Source organism: Phyllobates terribilis, unplaced genomic scaffold (assembly GCF_046119375.1).
Source record: "Phyllobates terribilis strain yellow unplaced genomic scaffold, ASM4611937v1 Scaffold_12__6_contigs__length_324123572, whole genome shotgun sequence".
NCBI classification, from domain to species: domain Eukaryota; kingdom Metazoa; phylum Chordata; class Amphibia; order Anura; family Dendrobatidae; genus Phyllobates; species Phyllobates terribilis.
Window position 1 is genome coordinate 157,923,252 of NW_027362772.1, and position 14,013 is coordinate 157,937,264.

Genomic DNA, 14,013 nt, shown 5'->3' on the forward strand with positions numbered 1-14,013 from the left:
TCCCTCCACCGCAATTCATTACCAGTCCCTGTCCTGTGTCCTCTCTTCTTCCTCACCAATTCATTACCAGTCCTTGCCCTGTGTCCTCTCTCCCTCCTCACCAATTCATTACCAGTCCATGTCCTGTGTCCTCTCTCTACCCCAATTCATTACCAGTCCCTGTTCTGTGCCCTGTCTCCCTCCACCCCAATTCATTACCAGTCCTTGTCCTGTGTCCTCTCTCCCTCCACCGCAATTCATTTACCAGTCCCTGTCCTGTGTCCTCTCTCCCTCCACCGCAATTCATTACAAGTCCCTGTTCTGTGTCCTCTCTCCATCCACCGCAATTCATTACCAGTCCCTGTCCTGTGTCCTCTCTCCCTCCACCGCAATTCATTACCAGTCCCTGTCCTGTGTCCTCTCTCCCTCCACCGCAATTCATTACCAGTCCCTGTCCTGTGTCCTCTCTCCCTCCACCGCAATTCATTACCAGTCCCTGTCCTGTGTCCTCTCTCCCTCCACCGCAGTTCATTACCAGTCCCTGTTCTGGGTCCTCTCTCCCTCCACCGCAATTCATTACAAGTCCCTGTCCTGTGTCCTCTCTCTCTCTCTCTCTCTCCACCCCAATTCATTACCAGTCCCTGTCCTGTGTTCTCTCTCCCTCCACCACAATTCATTACCAGTCCCTGTCCTGTGTCCTCCCCACCAATTCATTACCAGTCCCTGTCCTGTGTCCGCTCTCCCTCCACCCCAATTCATTAGCAGTCCCTGTCCTGTGTCTTCTCTCTCTCCACCCCATTTCATTACCAGTCCCTGTCCTGTGCCCTCTCTCCCTCCTCAGCATTTCATTACCAGTCCCTGTTCTGTGTCCTCTCTCCCTCCACCCCAATTCATTACCAGTCCCTGTTCTGTGTCCTCTCTCCCTCCACCCCAATTCATTAGCAGTCCCTGTCCTGTGTCCTCTCTATCTCCACCCCAATTCATTACCAGTCCCTGTCCTGTGTCCTCTCTCCCTCCCCCCTATTTCATTACTAGTCCCTGTCCTGTGTCCTCTCTCCATCCACCCCAATTCATTACCAGTCCCTGTCCTGTGCCCTCTCTCCCTCCACCTCAATTCATTACCAGTCCCTGTTCTGTGTCCTCTCTCCCTCCACCCCAATTCATTACCAGTCCCTGTCCTGTGTCCTCCCCACCAATTCATTACCAGTCCCTGTCCTGTGCCCTCTCTCCCTCCACCCCAATTCATTACCAGTCCTTGTCCTGTGTCCTCTCTCCCTCCACCGCAATTCATTACCAGTCCCTGTCCTGTGTCCTCTCTCCCTCCACCGCAATTCATTACAAGTCCCTGTTCTGTGTCCTCTCTCCATCCACCGCAATTCATTACCAGTCCCTGTCCTGTGTGCTCTCTCCCTCCACTGCAATTCATTACCAGTCCCTGTCCTGTGTCCTCTCTCCCTCCACCGCAATTCATTACCAGTCCCTGTTCTGTGTCCTCTCTCCCTGCACCGCAATTCATTACCAGTCCCTGTCCTGTGTCCTCTCTCCTTCCTCACCAATTCATTACCAGTCCCTGTCCTGTGTCCTCTCTCCCTCCTCACCAATTCATTATCAGTCCCTGTCCTGTGTCCTCTTTCCCTCCACCCCAATTAATTATCAGTCCCTGTCCTGTGTCCTCTCTACCTCCTCACAAATTCATTGTCAGTCCCTGTCCTGTGTCCTCTCTCCCTCCACCCCAATTAATTACCAGTCCCTGTCCTGTGTCCTCTCTCTCCACCCCAATTCATTAGCAGTCCCTGTCCAGTGTCCTCTCTCTCTCTCTCCACCCCAATTCATTACCAGTCCCTGTCCTGTGTTCTCTCTCCCTCCACCCCAATTCATTACCAGTCCCTGTTCTGTGTCCTCTCTCCCTCCTCACCAATTCATTACCAGTCCCTGTCCTGTGTCCGCTCTCCCTCCACCCCAATTCACTAGCAGTCCCTCTCCTGTGTCCTCTCTCTCTCCACCCCAATTCCTTACCAGTCCCTGTACTGTGTTCTCTCTCCCTCCACCACAATTCATTACCAGTCCCTGTTCTGTGTCCTCTCTCCCTCCTCACCAATTCATTACCAGTCCCTGTCCTGTGTCCGCTCTCCCTCCACCCTATTTCATTACTAGTCCCTGTCCTGTGTCCTCTCTCCCTCCACCCCAATTCATTACCAGTCCCTGTCCTGTGCCCTCTCTCCCTCCACCCCAATTCATTACCAGTCCCTGTTCTGTGTCCTCTCTCCCTCCACCCCAATTCATTACCAGTCCCTGTCCTGTGTCCTCCCCACCAATTCATTACAAGTCCCTGTCCTGTGTCCTCCCCACCAATTCATTACAAGTCCCTGTCCTGTGTCCTCCCCACCAATTCATTACAAGTCCCTGTCCTGTGTCCTCCTCACCAATTCATTACCAGTCCGTGTCCTCCCCACCAATTCATTACCAGTCCCTGCTCTGTGTCCTCTCTCCCTCCACCTCAATTCTTTACCAGTCCCTGTCCTGTGTCCTCCGCACCAATTCATTACCAGTCCGTTCTGTGTCCTGCGCATCAATTCATTACAAGTCCCTGTCCTGTGTCCTCCACACCAATTCATTACCAGTCTCTGTCCTGTGTCCTCTCTCCCTCCACCCCAATTCATTACCAGTCCCTGTCCTGTGTCCTCGCCACCAATTCATTACAAGTCCCTGTCCTGAGTCCTCCCCACCAATTCATTACCAGTCCCTGTCCTGTGTCCTCTCTCCCTCCACCCAACTTCATTAATAGTCCCTGTCCTGTGTCCTCTCTCCCTCCACCCCAATTCATTACCAGTCCCTGTCCTGTGTCCTCTCTCCCTCCACCCTACTTCATTAATAGTCCCTGTCCTGTGTCCTCTCTCCCTCCACCCCAATTCATTACCAGTCCCTGTTCTGTAACCTCTCTCCTTCTCGACTTTCAGTTTTGAATAATACCATTCATTTTACCATATAATGTACGGGAAATTAAAAATAAAATTACAAAGTGCAGTGAAATGGTGAAAAGTCATGCAATTCCTCCATTGTTTCTTGGGTTTTTTTTTTTCACGGTGTTCACTGTGCAGTTAATAGAACCTGGTAACATGATTCTCCAGGTCAGTACAATTACAGCAATACCAAAGTTGTATACTTTATTTTTAACTTATTAAAATAATTCTGCAAATTATTACATAAAAAATGTTTTGATTGTGTCGCCATTTCTGAGGCCTATAACTTTTTTATTTGTCCATTAATGTAGCTATGACACGCTGACGTTTGTATGGATACCATTTTTGGTTAATTGCATTTTTAGGGTGATGAAGCGACAGAATATCCACAATTCTGGCATTTCAACTTTTTTTTTTCTTTCTACGCTGTTTACCATACAAATTCATTAATTTTATATTTTGTTTGATCAATCTTTTATGGACATGGCGATATGATGGTTTTTCTTTATTATTATTTCTATTTAAAGGGGGAAAAAGAGGGCTGATCACAAAATTTTATTTAAACTTTATTTTTTGGTTTGTTACACTTTTTTTTAAGTCCCTTAGAGGAAATGAACCTTGATTTATACCGTATACAGTAAAAATGACATTTTCCGGCAAACGTTTAAGCTAAGATGGCAGTCATGGGGGACATCTGCAAAAGTGAGAAGGATTTAAGAAGACGTCCGCAATGCCAAACGCAGTGACCTTCTGCAGCCAGATGCAGAGCGACTGTCTGTCACATCTAAGACACCCGTGACATCACTATCAAGAAGCAATTACTTTTTTTTAACCAAGGCCTCTGTCTTCAGAAGTTCCAGGGCATCGGTAGAAGTTTACAACCACTTAATAGGATCTTAGCATGACTACTCTCCTTGGCATGGCCAACCAACCCTGACTGTGCTGTACTCCATCACAAACTTACTAACTCACAAAACGACACAAAAATATGCCCTTAATCGATCTTCCCAAGAGTGAAAAAAAGAAGTAAAGATGTACTTACCACAACCACAAAGGTCAGATTATCTATTCTCAAGGAGGAATCTCCTAATATCAGAGCGCTGGAACAGACCAGAAGGAGACAAAGCGATAGTAGCTCAGCTGCCATACTGCGAGGAAAGTGAGAGGTGCGGAGAGAAGGTGGCTTTGCCAACACTCGGACAGTCCAATCTCCCTGGCTGTTTATTTTACTTTAGGAAGTATGTACCAATCCCTCCCTAGCTCAATAGAAGCCATATCCTGCTGTAGGATGTGATGCCTTATGTTTACGGCGGTCCCCTTAGGGCTTCATCTAGTGCTTTATATACAGTTGAAACCAGAAGTTTCCTCTCCTGTGTCCTCTCTCCCTCCTCACCAATTCATTACCAGTCACTGTCCTGTGTCCGCTCTCCCTCCACCCCAATTCATTAGCAGTCCCTGTCCTGTCTTCTCTATCTCCACCCCAATTCATTACCAGTCCCTGTCCTGTGTCCTCTCTCCCTCCTCACCATTTCATTACCAGTCCCTGTTCTGTGTCCTCTCTCCCTCCACCCCAATTCATTACCAGTCCCTGTTCTGTGTCCTCTCTCCCTCCACCCCAATTCATTAGCAGTCCCTGTCCTGTGTCCTCTCTATCTCCACCCCAATTCATTACCAGTCCCTGTCCTGTGTCCTCTCTCCCTCCCCCTATTTCATTACTAGTCCCTGTCCTGTGTACTCTCTCCATCCACCCCAATTCATTACCAGTCCCTGTCCTGTGCCCTCTCTCCCTCCACCCCAATTCATTACCAGTCCCTGTTCTGTGTCCTCTCTCCCTCCACCCCAATTCATTACCAGTCCCTGTACTGTGTCCTCCCCACCAATTCATTACCAGTCCCTGTCCTGTGCCCTCTCTCCCTCCACCCCAATTTATTACCAGTCCTTGTCCTGTGTCCTCTCTCCCTCCACCGCAATTCATTACCAGTCCGTCCTGTGTCCTCTCTCCCTCCACCGCAATTCATTACCAGTCCCTGTCCTGTGTCCTCTCTCCCTCCACCGCAATTCATTACCAGTCCCTGTTCTGTGTCCTCTCTCCCTCCACCGCAATTCATTACCAGTCCCTGTCCTGTGTCCTCTCTCCTTCCTCACCAATTCATTACCAGTCCCTGTCCTGTGTCCTCTCTCCCTCCACTGCAATTCATTACCAGTCCCTGTTCTGTGTCCTCTCTCCATCCACCGCAATTCATTACCAGTCCCTGTCCTGTGTCGTCTCTCCCTCCACCGCAATTCATTACCAGTCCCTGTCCTGTGTCCTCTCTCCCTCCACCGCAATTCATTACCAGTCCCTGTCCTGTGTCCTCTCTCCCTCCACCGCAATTCATTACCAGTCCCTGTCCTGTGTCCTCTCTCCTTCCTCACCAATTCATTACCAGTCCCTGCCCTGTGTCCTCTCTCCCTCCTCACTAATTCATTATCAGTCCCTGTCCTGTGTCCTCTCTCCCTCCACCCCAATTCATTACCAGTCCCTGTCCTGTGTCCTCTCTCTCTCCACCCCAATTCATTAGCAGTCCCTGTCCTGTGTCCTCTCTCTCTCCACCCCAATTCATTACCAGTCCCTGTCCTGTGTTCTCTCTCCCTCCACCACAATTCATTACCAGTCCCTGCCCTGTGTCCGCTCTCCCTCCACCCCAATTCACTAGCAGTCCCTCTCCTGTGTCCTCTCTCTCCACCCCAATTCCTTACCAGTCTCTGTCCTGTGTTCTCTCTCCCTCCACCACAATTCATTACCAGTCCCTGTCCTGTGTCCTCTCTCCCTCCCCCCTATTTCATTACTAGTCCCTGTCCTGTGTCCTCTCTCCCTCCACCCCAATTCATTACCAGTCCCTGTCCTGTGCCCTCTCTCCCTCCACCCCAATTCATTACCAGTCCCTGTTCTGTATCCTCTCTCCCTCCACCCCAATTCATTACCAGCCCCTGTCCTGTGTCCTCCCCACCAATTCATTACAAGTCCCTGTCCTGTGTCCTCCCCACCAGTTCATTACAAGTCCCTGTCCTGTGTCCTCCCCACCAATTCATTACCAGTCCCTGTCCTGTGTCCTCCCCACCAATTCATTACCAGTCCCTGTCCTGTGTCCTCTCTCGCTCCACCTCAATTCATTACCAGTCCCTGTCCTGTGTCCTCCGCACCAATTCATTACCAGTCCGTCCTGTGTCCTCCGCACCAATTCATTACCAGTCCCTGTCCTATGTCCTCCACACCAATTCATTACCAGTCCCGGTCCTGTGTCCTCGCCACCAATTCATTACAAGTCCCTGTCCTGTGTCCTCCCCACCAATTCATTACGAGTCCCTGTTCTGTAACCTCTCTCCTCCTCGACTTGCAGTTTTGAATAACACCATTCATTTTACCATATAATGTACGGGAAATTAAGAATAAAATTACAAAGTGCAGTGAAATGGTGAAAAGTCATGCAATTTCTCCATTGTTGTATGGATACCATTTTTGGTTAATTGCATTTTTAGGGTGATGAAGCGACAGAAAATCCACAATTCTGTCATTTCAACTTTTTTTTTTCTTTTTACGCTGTTTACCATACAAATTCATTAATTTTATATTTTGTTTGATCAATCTTTTATGGACATGGCGATATGATGGTTTTTCTTTATTATTATTTCTATTTAAAGGGGGAAAAAGAGGGCTGATCACAAAATTTTATTTAAACTTTATTTTGTTGTTTGTTACACTTTTTTTTAAGTCCCTTAGAGGAAATGAACCTTGATTTATACCGTATACAGTAAAAATGACGTTTTCCGGCAAACGTTTAAGCTAAGATGGCAGTCATGGGGGACATCTGCAAAAGTGAGAAGGATTTAAGAAGACGTCCGCAATGCCAAACGCAGTGACCTTCTGCAGCCAGATGCAGAGCGATTGTCTGTCACATCTGAGACACCCGTGACATCACTATCAAGAAGCAATTACTTTTTTTTAACCAAGGCCTCTCTCTTCAGAAGTTCCAGGGCATTGGTAGAAGTTTACAACCACTTAATAGGATCTTAGCATGACTACTCTCCTTGGCATGGCCAACCAACCCTGACTGTGCTGTACTCCATCACAAACTTACTAACTCACAAAACGACACAAAAATATGCCCTTAATCGATCTTCTCAAGAGTGAAAAAAAGCCGTAAAGATGTACTTACCACAACCACAAAGGTCAGATTATCTATTCTCAAGGAGGAATCTCCTAATATCAGAGCGCTGGAACAGACCAGAAGGAGACAAAGCGATAGTAGCTCTGCTGCCATACTGCGAGGAAAGTGAGAGGTGCGGAGAGAAGGTGGCTTTGCCAACACTCGGACAGTCCAATCTCCCTGACTGTTTATTTTACTTTTGGAAGTATGTACCAATCCCTCCCTAGCTCAATAGAAGCCATATCCTGCTGTAGGATGTGATGCCTTATGTTTACGGCGGTCCCCTTAGGGCTTCATCTAGTGCTTTATATACAGTTGAAACCAGAAGTTTCTATACACTATATAAAAAGACACATCTGCATGTTTTTCTCAATATCAGACATGAAATCAGAATAAACCTTTCCCGTTTTAGGTAAATTAGGATTACCATAATTTTTAATAATTGCCAAATGCTAGAATAATGAGAGAGAGAGAATGTTTTAAGGCATTTTTATTACTTACTGCAAAAGTCAAAAGTTTACATACACTAGGATTACTATGCCTTTAAACAATTCTGGACTGCCCATTTGATGATGTCATGTGTTTGAAAGCTTCTGATAGTTTTTTTGGCAACATCTGAGTTAATTAGAGACACACCTGTGGATGTATTTTAAAGCACACCTGAAACACACTGCTTATTTGTGTAGTAACATGGGAAAGTCTAAAGAAATCAGCCAAGATATCAGGAAGAGAATTGTGGACTTGCACAAGTCTGGCTCATCATTGGATACAATTTCAAGATACCTTAAGTTGCCTCGTTCATCTGTACAAACAATTATACGCAAGTAAAAACAAGATGGGAATGTCCAGCCATCATACCGCTCACGAAGGAGACGGGTTCTGTGTCCCAGAGATGAACATGCTTTGGTCCGACATGCGCATATCAACCCAAGGACAAAAGCAAAAGACCTTGTGAAGATGATGGTGGAAGCTGGTAAGATTGTGTCAATATCCACAGTGAAACGAGTAATGTATCAACATGGGCTGAAAGGCCACTCAGCCAGGAAGAAGCCATTACTCCAAAAGAAATATAAAAAAGCCAAATTAATGTTTGCAAATGCACACAGGAACAAAGACCTTAAATTTTGGAGACATGTCTGGTCGTCTGATGAAACTAAAATTGAACTTTTTGGGCATAATGACCATCGTTACGTTTGGAGGAGGGAGATGCCGCAGGTGCCGCACATATTTCCTGGGAGCCATTACGTATGTTATGTGTAGCGTCGGCGTCCCTGCCCCCTGCTAGGCAGGGACGCTGTTCCCCTCACCTCTCCGCTCTGTGCCCGGCGTCTTCCTCCTGCTCTGCTGGCAGCGCGCGCTGCTTCCCGGCCACGGTGCCTAGGGCGCGCGCGCTCCCCCTCTCTTAAAGGGGCCGCGCGCGCCGTCCTAAGGAGTCCCCGGCCAATGGCCGGAGGACTTCACCATATATAAGGCACCTCCTCCAAAATGGAGGTGCCCGAGCAATGTTGTTGCAAAGCCTTCACTCTGCTTCAGCCCTCAGGTCCCGTTTCCAGTTACCTGCCAGTCACCTGCCAGATTCCTGCCTGTTACCTGCCAGTCACCTGCCAGATTCCTGCTTGATACCTGCCAGATATCCGTTTACCTGCTTGCAAGCCTGTGGTCCGACGGTCTGCCGTCCGACACCTGTCAGTCTGTCTATGGACCAGCCTGCCCGCTCACCTGGGAGCGCTCATCTGCTACCTGCCTGCTAGCCTACCTGGAGGCTCCACCGTCACTTGCCGTGACCACCTGCCTGTCCAGAGATTCTTGTCTGCTCACCTGGGAGCGCTCATCTGCTACCTGCCTGCTAGCCTACCTGGAGGCTCCGCCGTCACTTGCCGTGACCACCTGCCTGTCCAGAGACTCTTGTCTGCTCACCTGGGAGCGCTCATCTGCTACCTGCCTGCTAGCCTACCTGGAGGCTCCGCCGTCACTTGCCGTGACCACCTGCCTGTCCAGAGACTCTCGCCTGCTCACCTAGGAGCGCTCACCTGTTACCTGCCTGCTAGCCTACCTGGAGGCTCTGCCGTCACTAGCCGTGACCACCTGCTTGTCCAGAGACTGTCCCTGTCACTTACCGTGAGTACCCGTCCTTCTACCCAGAGACTGTCCCTGTCACTTGCCGTGACTACCTGCCCTTCTACCCAGAGACTGTCCCTGTCACTTGCCGTGACTACCTGCCCTTCTACCCAGAGACTGTCCCTGTCACTTGCCGTGATTACCTGCCCATCTTCCCTGGGAGCCACCCGTTTCCTTACAAGGACCGCCCCCTTGTATAGTTGCTTAGAGGTTCCGCCTCCCAGACCCGCTACAGTTTGCTCGGGCCATGGAATCCGGTGGCACCCAAGCTCCCTCGCTCTCGGACCTATGTCATGAACTGTCCCGTCAGAGGTCCCAACAGGAGTCCATCCTGAGTCACCTGCGGAGTGTCAACTCTCGCCTGGACACTCTGTCTGCTCCACCTGCTACCACCGCTAGTGTCATGACTCGCAACCCGGCAGCGCCGCTGCCCACCAATACCATGGTATCCTGTCCCGGACCCCGGTTTTCTGCACCTCCTCGTTTTGGAGGTGACTCCGCTCAAGCTCGGGGCTTCATAAACCAGTGCACCCTGCACTTTGAACTCTTGTCCCACCAGTTTATTTCCGACCGGTCCAAAGTAGCCTTTATCATGTCCCACCTCACGGGGGAGGCTCTGGCTTGGCTAAATCCTCTGTGGGAGAGAGGAGATCCCCTGGTGTCCGACCTGCCAGCCTTTCTCACGGCTTTCCGGAAAGTCTTCGACGAACCCGGACGGAAGACCTCATCCGCATCGTCTCTGCTACGCCTCCGTCAAGGAGATCTCACCGTGGGCCAATATGCCATACGGTTCCGTACCCTTGCTTCGGAGCTGGCCTGGGATAACGACGCTCAGGTGTCTGTCTTCTGGGAGGGTCTGTCCGGCCGTATTAAAGATGAACTCGCCGGTCGGGACATTCCTACCACTCTCGACGACTTAATAACACTTGCCACCCGGATTGACATCCGATTCCAGGAGCGCGCCAATGGGTTACCCGTGAGAGGAGGTTTCCACGTCTAGCCCCCACCTTCCAGAAACCCGTCACTCCCTCCGTTACTCCCCAGGCACACTCACCTGAGCCTATGCAGGTCGACCAGACCAAGATGGTCAAAACCCGTCAAGACTTACGCCGTGCCGAGGGGAGCTGCTTCTACTGTGGCAGTAAGAAGCACCGGATCCGTTCCTGCCCAGAGAGGTCGGGAAAAGCCTGTGTCTAGGATCGCTCAGAGAGGTCGCCCTAGACAAAAGTAAACCCTCTCCATCTCTGATGCTGTCAGTCTCTATCACCTGCGGAGAGAACCGCTATTTCGAACTGGCTCAACTTGACTCAGGAGCTGCTGGAAATCTCATTTCTCAGTCTCTGGTAGAGAAATACCGCATTCCCACCAAACCTCTGGCTGTACCCTTATCTGTCGCCGCCGTGGATGGGGGCCTCTTACCACATCCCATCCAACTCATCACCGAATCCATAACTCTGCAGGTAGGAATGCTGCATTCTGAGAGCATCTCCTTTCATGTTCTGCCTGGACTCTCTCACGCACTCTTGTTAGGCCTACCTTGACTCCAGAAACATGCACCCGTGCTTGACTGGCAGACCGGAGAGGTCCTTCGCTGGGGACAGGACTGCCATAGGACTTGTCTAGTTCCAGTTCATCCTGCTCGTCCTTCTCCTACCCCAGTCAGTCTACCCGGTCTACCGGTTCCCTATTGGTCTTATGCGGATGTCTTCAATAAAAAAGAAGCAGAGACATTACCCCCTCATAGACCATACGATTGTCCAATCGACCTGATACCCGGCTCTACTCCTCCCCGTGGGCGTATCTACCCTTTGTCCGCAGCGGAGACCCGGTCCATGTCAGAATATATTGAGGAGAATCTGGCCCGGGGATTTATCCGGAAATCTACCTCCCCGGCGGGAGCAGGCTTCTTCTTTGTCAAAAAGAAGGAAGGCTCACTCCGTCCATGTATAGATTATAGAGGCCTTAACCAGATTACAGTGAAGAATAAATACCCCCTCCCGCTCATTCCTGAATTATTTGACTGCCTGAGGGGGGCTAGAATCTTCACCAAACTGGATCTCCGTGGGGAGTATAACCTGGTCCGTATCCGTCAGGGGGATGAGTGGAAGACGGCATTCAACACCCGGGACGGCCACTATGAGTACCTTGTAATACCCTTCGGTCTCTGTAACGCTCCTGCCGTCTTTCAAGAGTTGGTCAATGACATCTTCCGTGACCTTCTCTACTCCTGCGTGGTGGTGTACCTGGACGACATCTTGGTCTTCTCTCCGGACCTTCCTACTCACCGAAGGGATGTTCGTCAGGTCCTGCTCAGGCTCAGGCAGAACCACCTCTACGCTAAATATGAGAAGTGCATCTTTGAGCAGACCTCTCTTCCATTTCTGGGCTACATAATCTCTCAGACCGGCCTACAAATGGATCCTGAGAAACTGTCTGCCATCCAGAAGTGGCCCCGACCAGAGGGGTTGAAGGCTATTCAGCGGTTCCTGGGCTTCGCCAACTATTACTGCCTCTTCATACCGCACTTCTCTTCCCGGACTGCCCCTATCTCTGCGCTCACCCGTAAGGGTACTAATCCCAGAAGATGGCCGCCCGAAGCTGAGAAGGCCTTTCTTTCCTTAAAACAGGTCTTCTCCTCCGCCCCGATGCTGCATCGTCCGGACGGCAACAAACAATTCTTCCTAGAAGTTGACGCTTCCTCCTCCGGAGCCGGGGCGGTACTTACCCAAAAGTCATCTTCCGGGAGAATGGTAACCTGCGGTTTTTTCTCCAAACTCTTCTCTTCTTCTGAGCGCAACTATTCTATTGGAGATCGTGAATTGTTAGCCATTAAGCTGGCACTGGAGGAGTGGCGTTACCTGCTCGAGGGGGCTCTTCACCTGGTAATAATTTACACAGACCACAAGAACTTGGCTTACCTTCAGAGCGCCCAGAGACTTAACCTGCGCCAAGCCCGGTGGTCCTTGTTTTTTGCCCGCTTTGATTTTGTTCTTCATTTTCGCCCGGCAGACAAAAACATCAAAGCTGACGCCTTGTCTCGATCCTTCCTGGTGTCTGATCTAGAGGAGGAACCTAAGCACATCATTGATCCCGCCAGAGTAATGCAAGTGGCTCCCGTGAATCTAAATCGTCTCCCTCCCGGTAAGACATTTGTAACTGTACCTGATCGGAAGAAGGTCCTACACTGGGGTCATTCGTCCAAGCTAGCTGGCCACGCCGGTCAGAAAAAGACCCTCCAGCTCATTACCCGGCATTACTGGTGGCCTACCCTGCACAAGGATGTAATAGACTTTGTTTCTGCCTGTGTGTCCTGCGCCCGCAACAAAGTTCCGAGACACCTGCCAGCCGGTCGCCTTCTTCCTCTTCCAGTACCTGCTGCCCCGTGGCAGCATATTGCTATGGACTTTATAACGGATCTTCCTGTCTCTGCCGGTTGTACGGTCATTTGGGTGGTCGCTGATCGCTTCTCCAAGATGGCGCACTTCATTCCCCTGCCGGGTCTCCCGTCTGCACCCGAACTGGCTAAAGACTTTATCCGCCACATCTTCCGTCTCCATGGCCTGCCCCTCCACATCGTGTCAGATCGTGGGGTTCAGTTCACCTCACGCTTCTGGAGAGCCACATGTAAGTTGCTTGACGTCACTCTGGACTTCTCCTCCGCTTACCATCCACAGTCCAATGGTCAAGTGGAGCGGATCAATCAGAACCTGACCAGTTACCTCCGGCACTTCGTTAATGCCCACCATTCGGACTGGGTGGATCTCCTACCATGGGCCGAGTTCTCTTACAATAATCACGAGAGCGAATCTTCCTCCAAATCCCCGTTTTTTGTAGTCTTCGGTCAGCATCCTCGGATCCCATTTCCCGTCTCCACCTCGGTGGACAATCCGGCTGCGGAATCTCTCGTTCGTGAATTCTCCTCCATTTGGGAGAGTACCCGATCCGCACTCCTTCAGTCGTCCGAACGGATGAAAAAACACGCTGACAAGAAACGCCTGGATCCTCCACAATTCCGTCCTGGAGATAAAGTCTGGCTCTCGTCCAAATATGTCCGGCTCAAGATTCCCTCCTACAAGTTAGGGCCTCGGTTCATCGGCCCACTGGAAGTTATCAAACAGATCAACCCGGTGGCCTATAAATTAAAACTCCCGGCCAACTTACGGATCCCTAACTCCTTCCATGTATCTCTCCTCAAACCCGTGGTACTTAACTCTTTTTCCAAGTCTACAGGTACGCCTCCTGCTCCGGTTTCCGCTGAGAACGAGTTTGAGGTAGAGAACATTCTGGCCACCAAAAGGGTAAGAGGAAAAACCTTTTTTCTGGTAGAATGGAAGGGGTTTGGTCCTGAGGAGAGAACGTGGGAGCCCCGGGAGAACATCCATGCCCCTCTCATCCATGATAAATTTCTCTCTGGCCTAAAAAAGGGGGGGCCTAAAGGGGGGGGTACTGTAGCGTCGGCGTCCCTGCGCCCTGCTAGGCAGGGACGCTGTTCCCCTCACCTCTCCGCTCTGTGCCCGGCGTATTCCTCCAGCTCTGCTGGCAGCGCGCGCAGCTTCCCGGCCACGGTGCTTAGGGCGCGCGCGCGCTCCCCCTCTCTTAAAGGGGCCGCGCGCGCCGTCCTAAGGAGTCCCCGGCCAATGGCCGGAGGACTTCACCATATATAAGGCACCTACTCCAAAATGGAGGTGCCCGAGCAATGTTGTTGCAAAGCCTTCACTCTGCTTCAGCCCCCAGGTCCCGTTTCCAGTTACCTGCCAGATTCCTGCCTG

General features: G+C 50.5%; 1 protein-coding gene across 5 annotated transcripts in view; it reads right to left on the bottom strand.

Moving 5' to 3' along the window:
* The window catches only part of LOC141172335 (testicular acid phosphatase homolog), a 125,380-nt gene extending 121,016 nt beyond the window's left edge, over positions 1-4,364 (bottom strand). The window contains exon 1 of one of the 5 annotated variants that reach the window (XM_073656431.1): positions 3,982-4,364. In XM_073656431.1, the coding sequence (XP_073512532.1) occupies positions 3,982-4,086 (105 nt within the window). In that variant the 5' untranslated portion in view covers positions 4,087-4,364. The remainder of the gene's footprint in view (positions 1-3,981) is intronic. The other 4 variants (XM_073656434.1, XM_073656428.1, XM_073656427.1 and 1 more) reach the window with 4 other exon arrangements.
* Between the last annotated feature and the right edge of the window lie 9,649 nt (positions 4,365-14,013).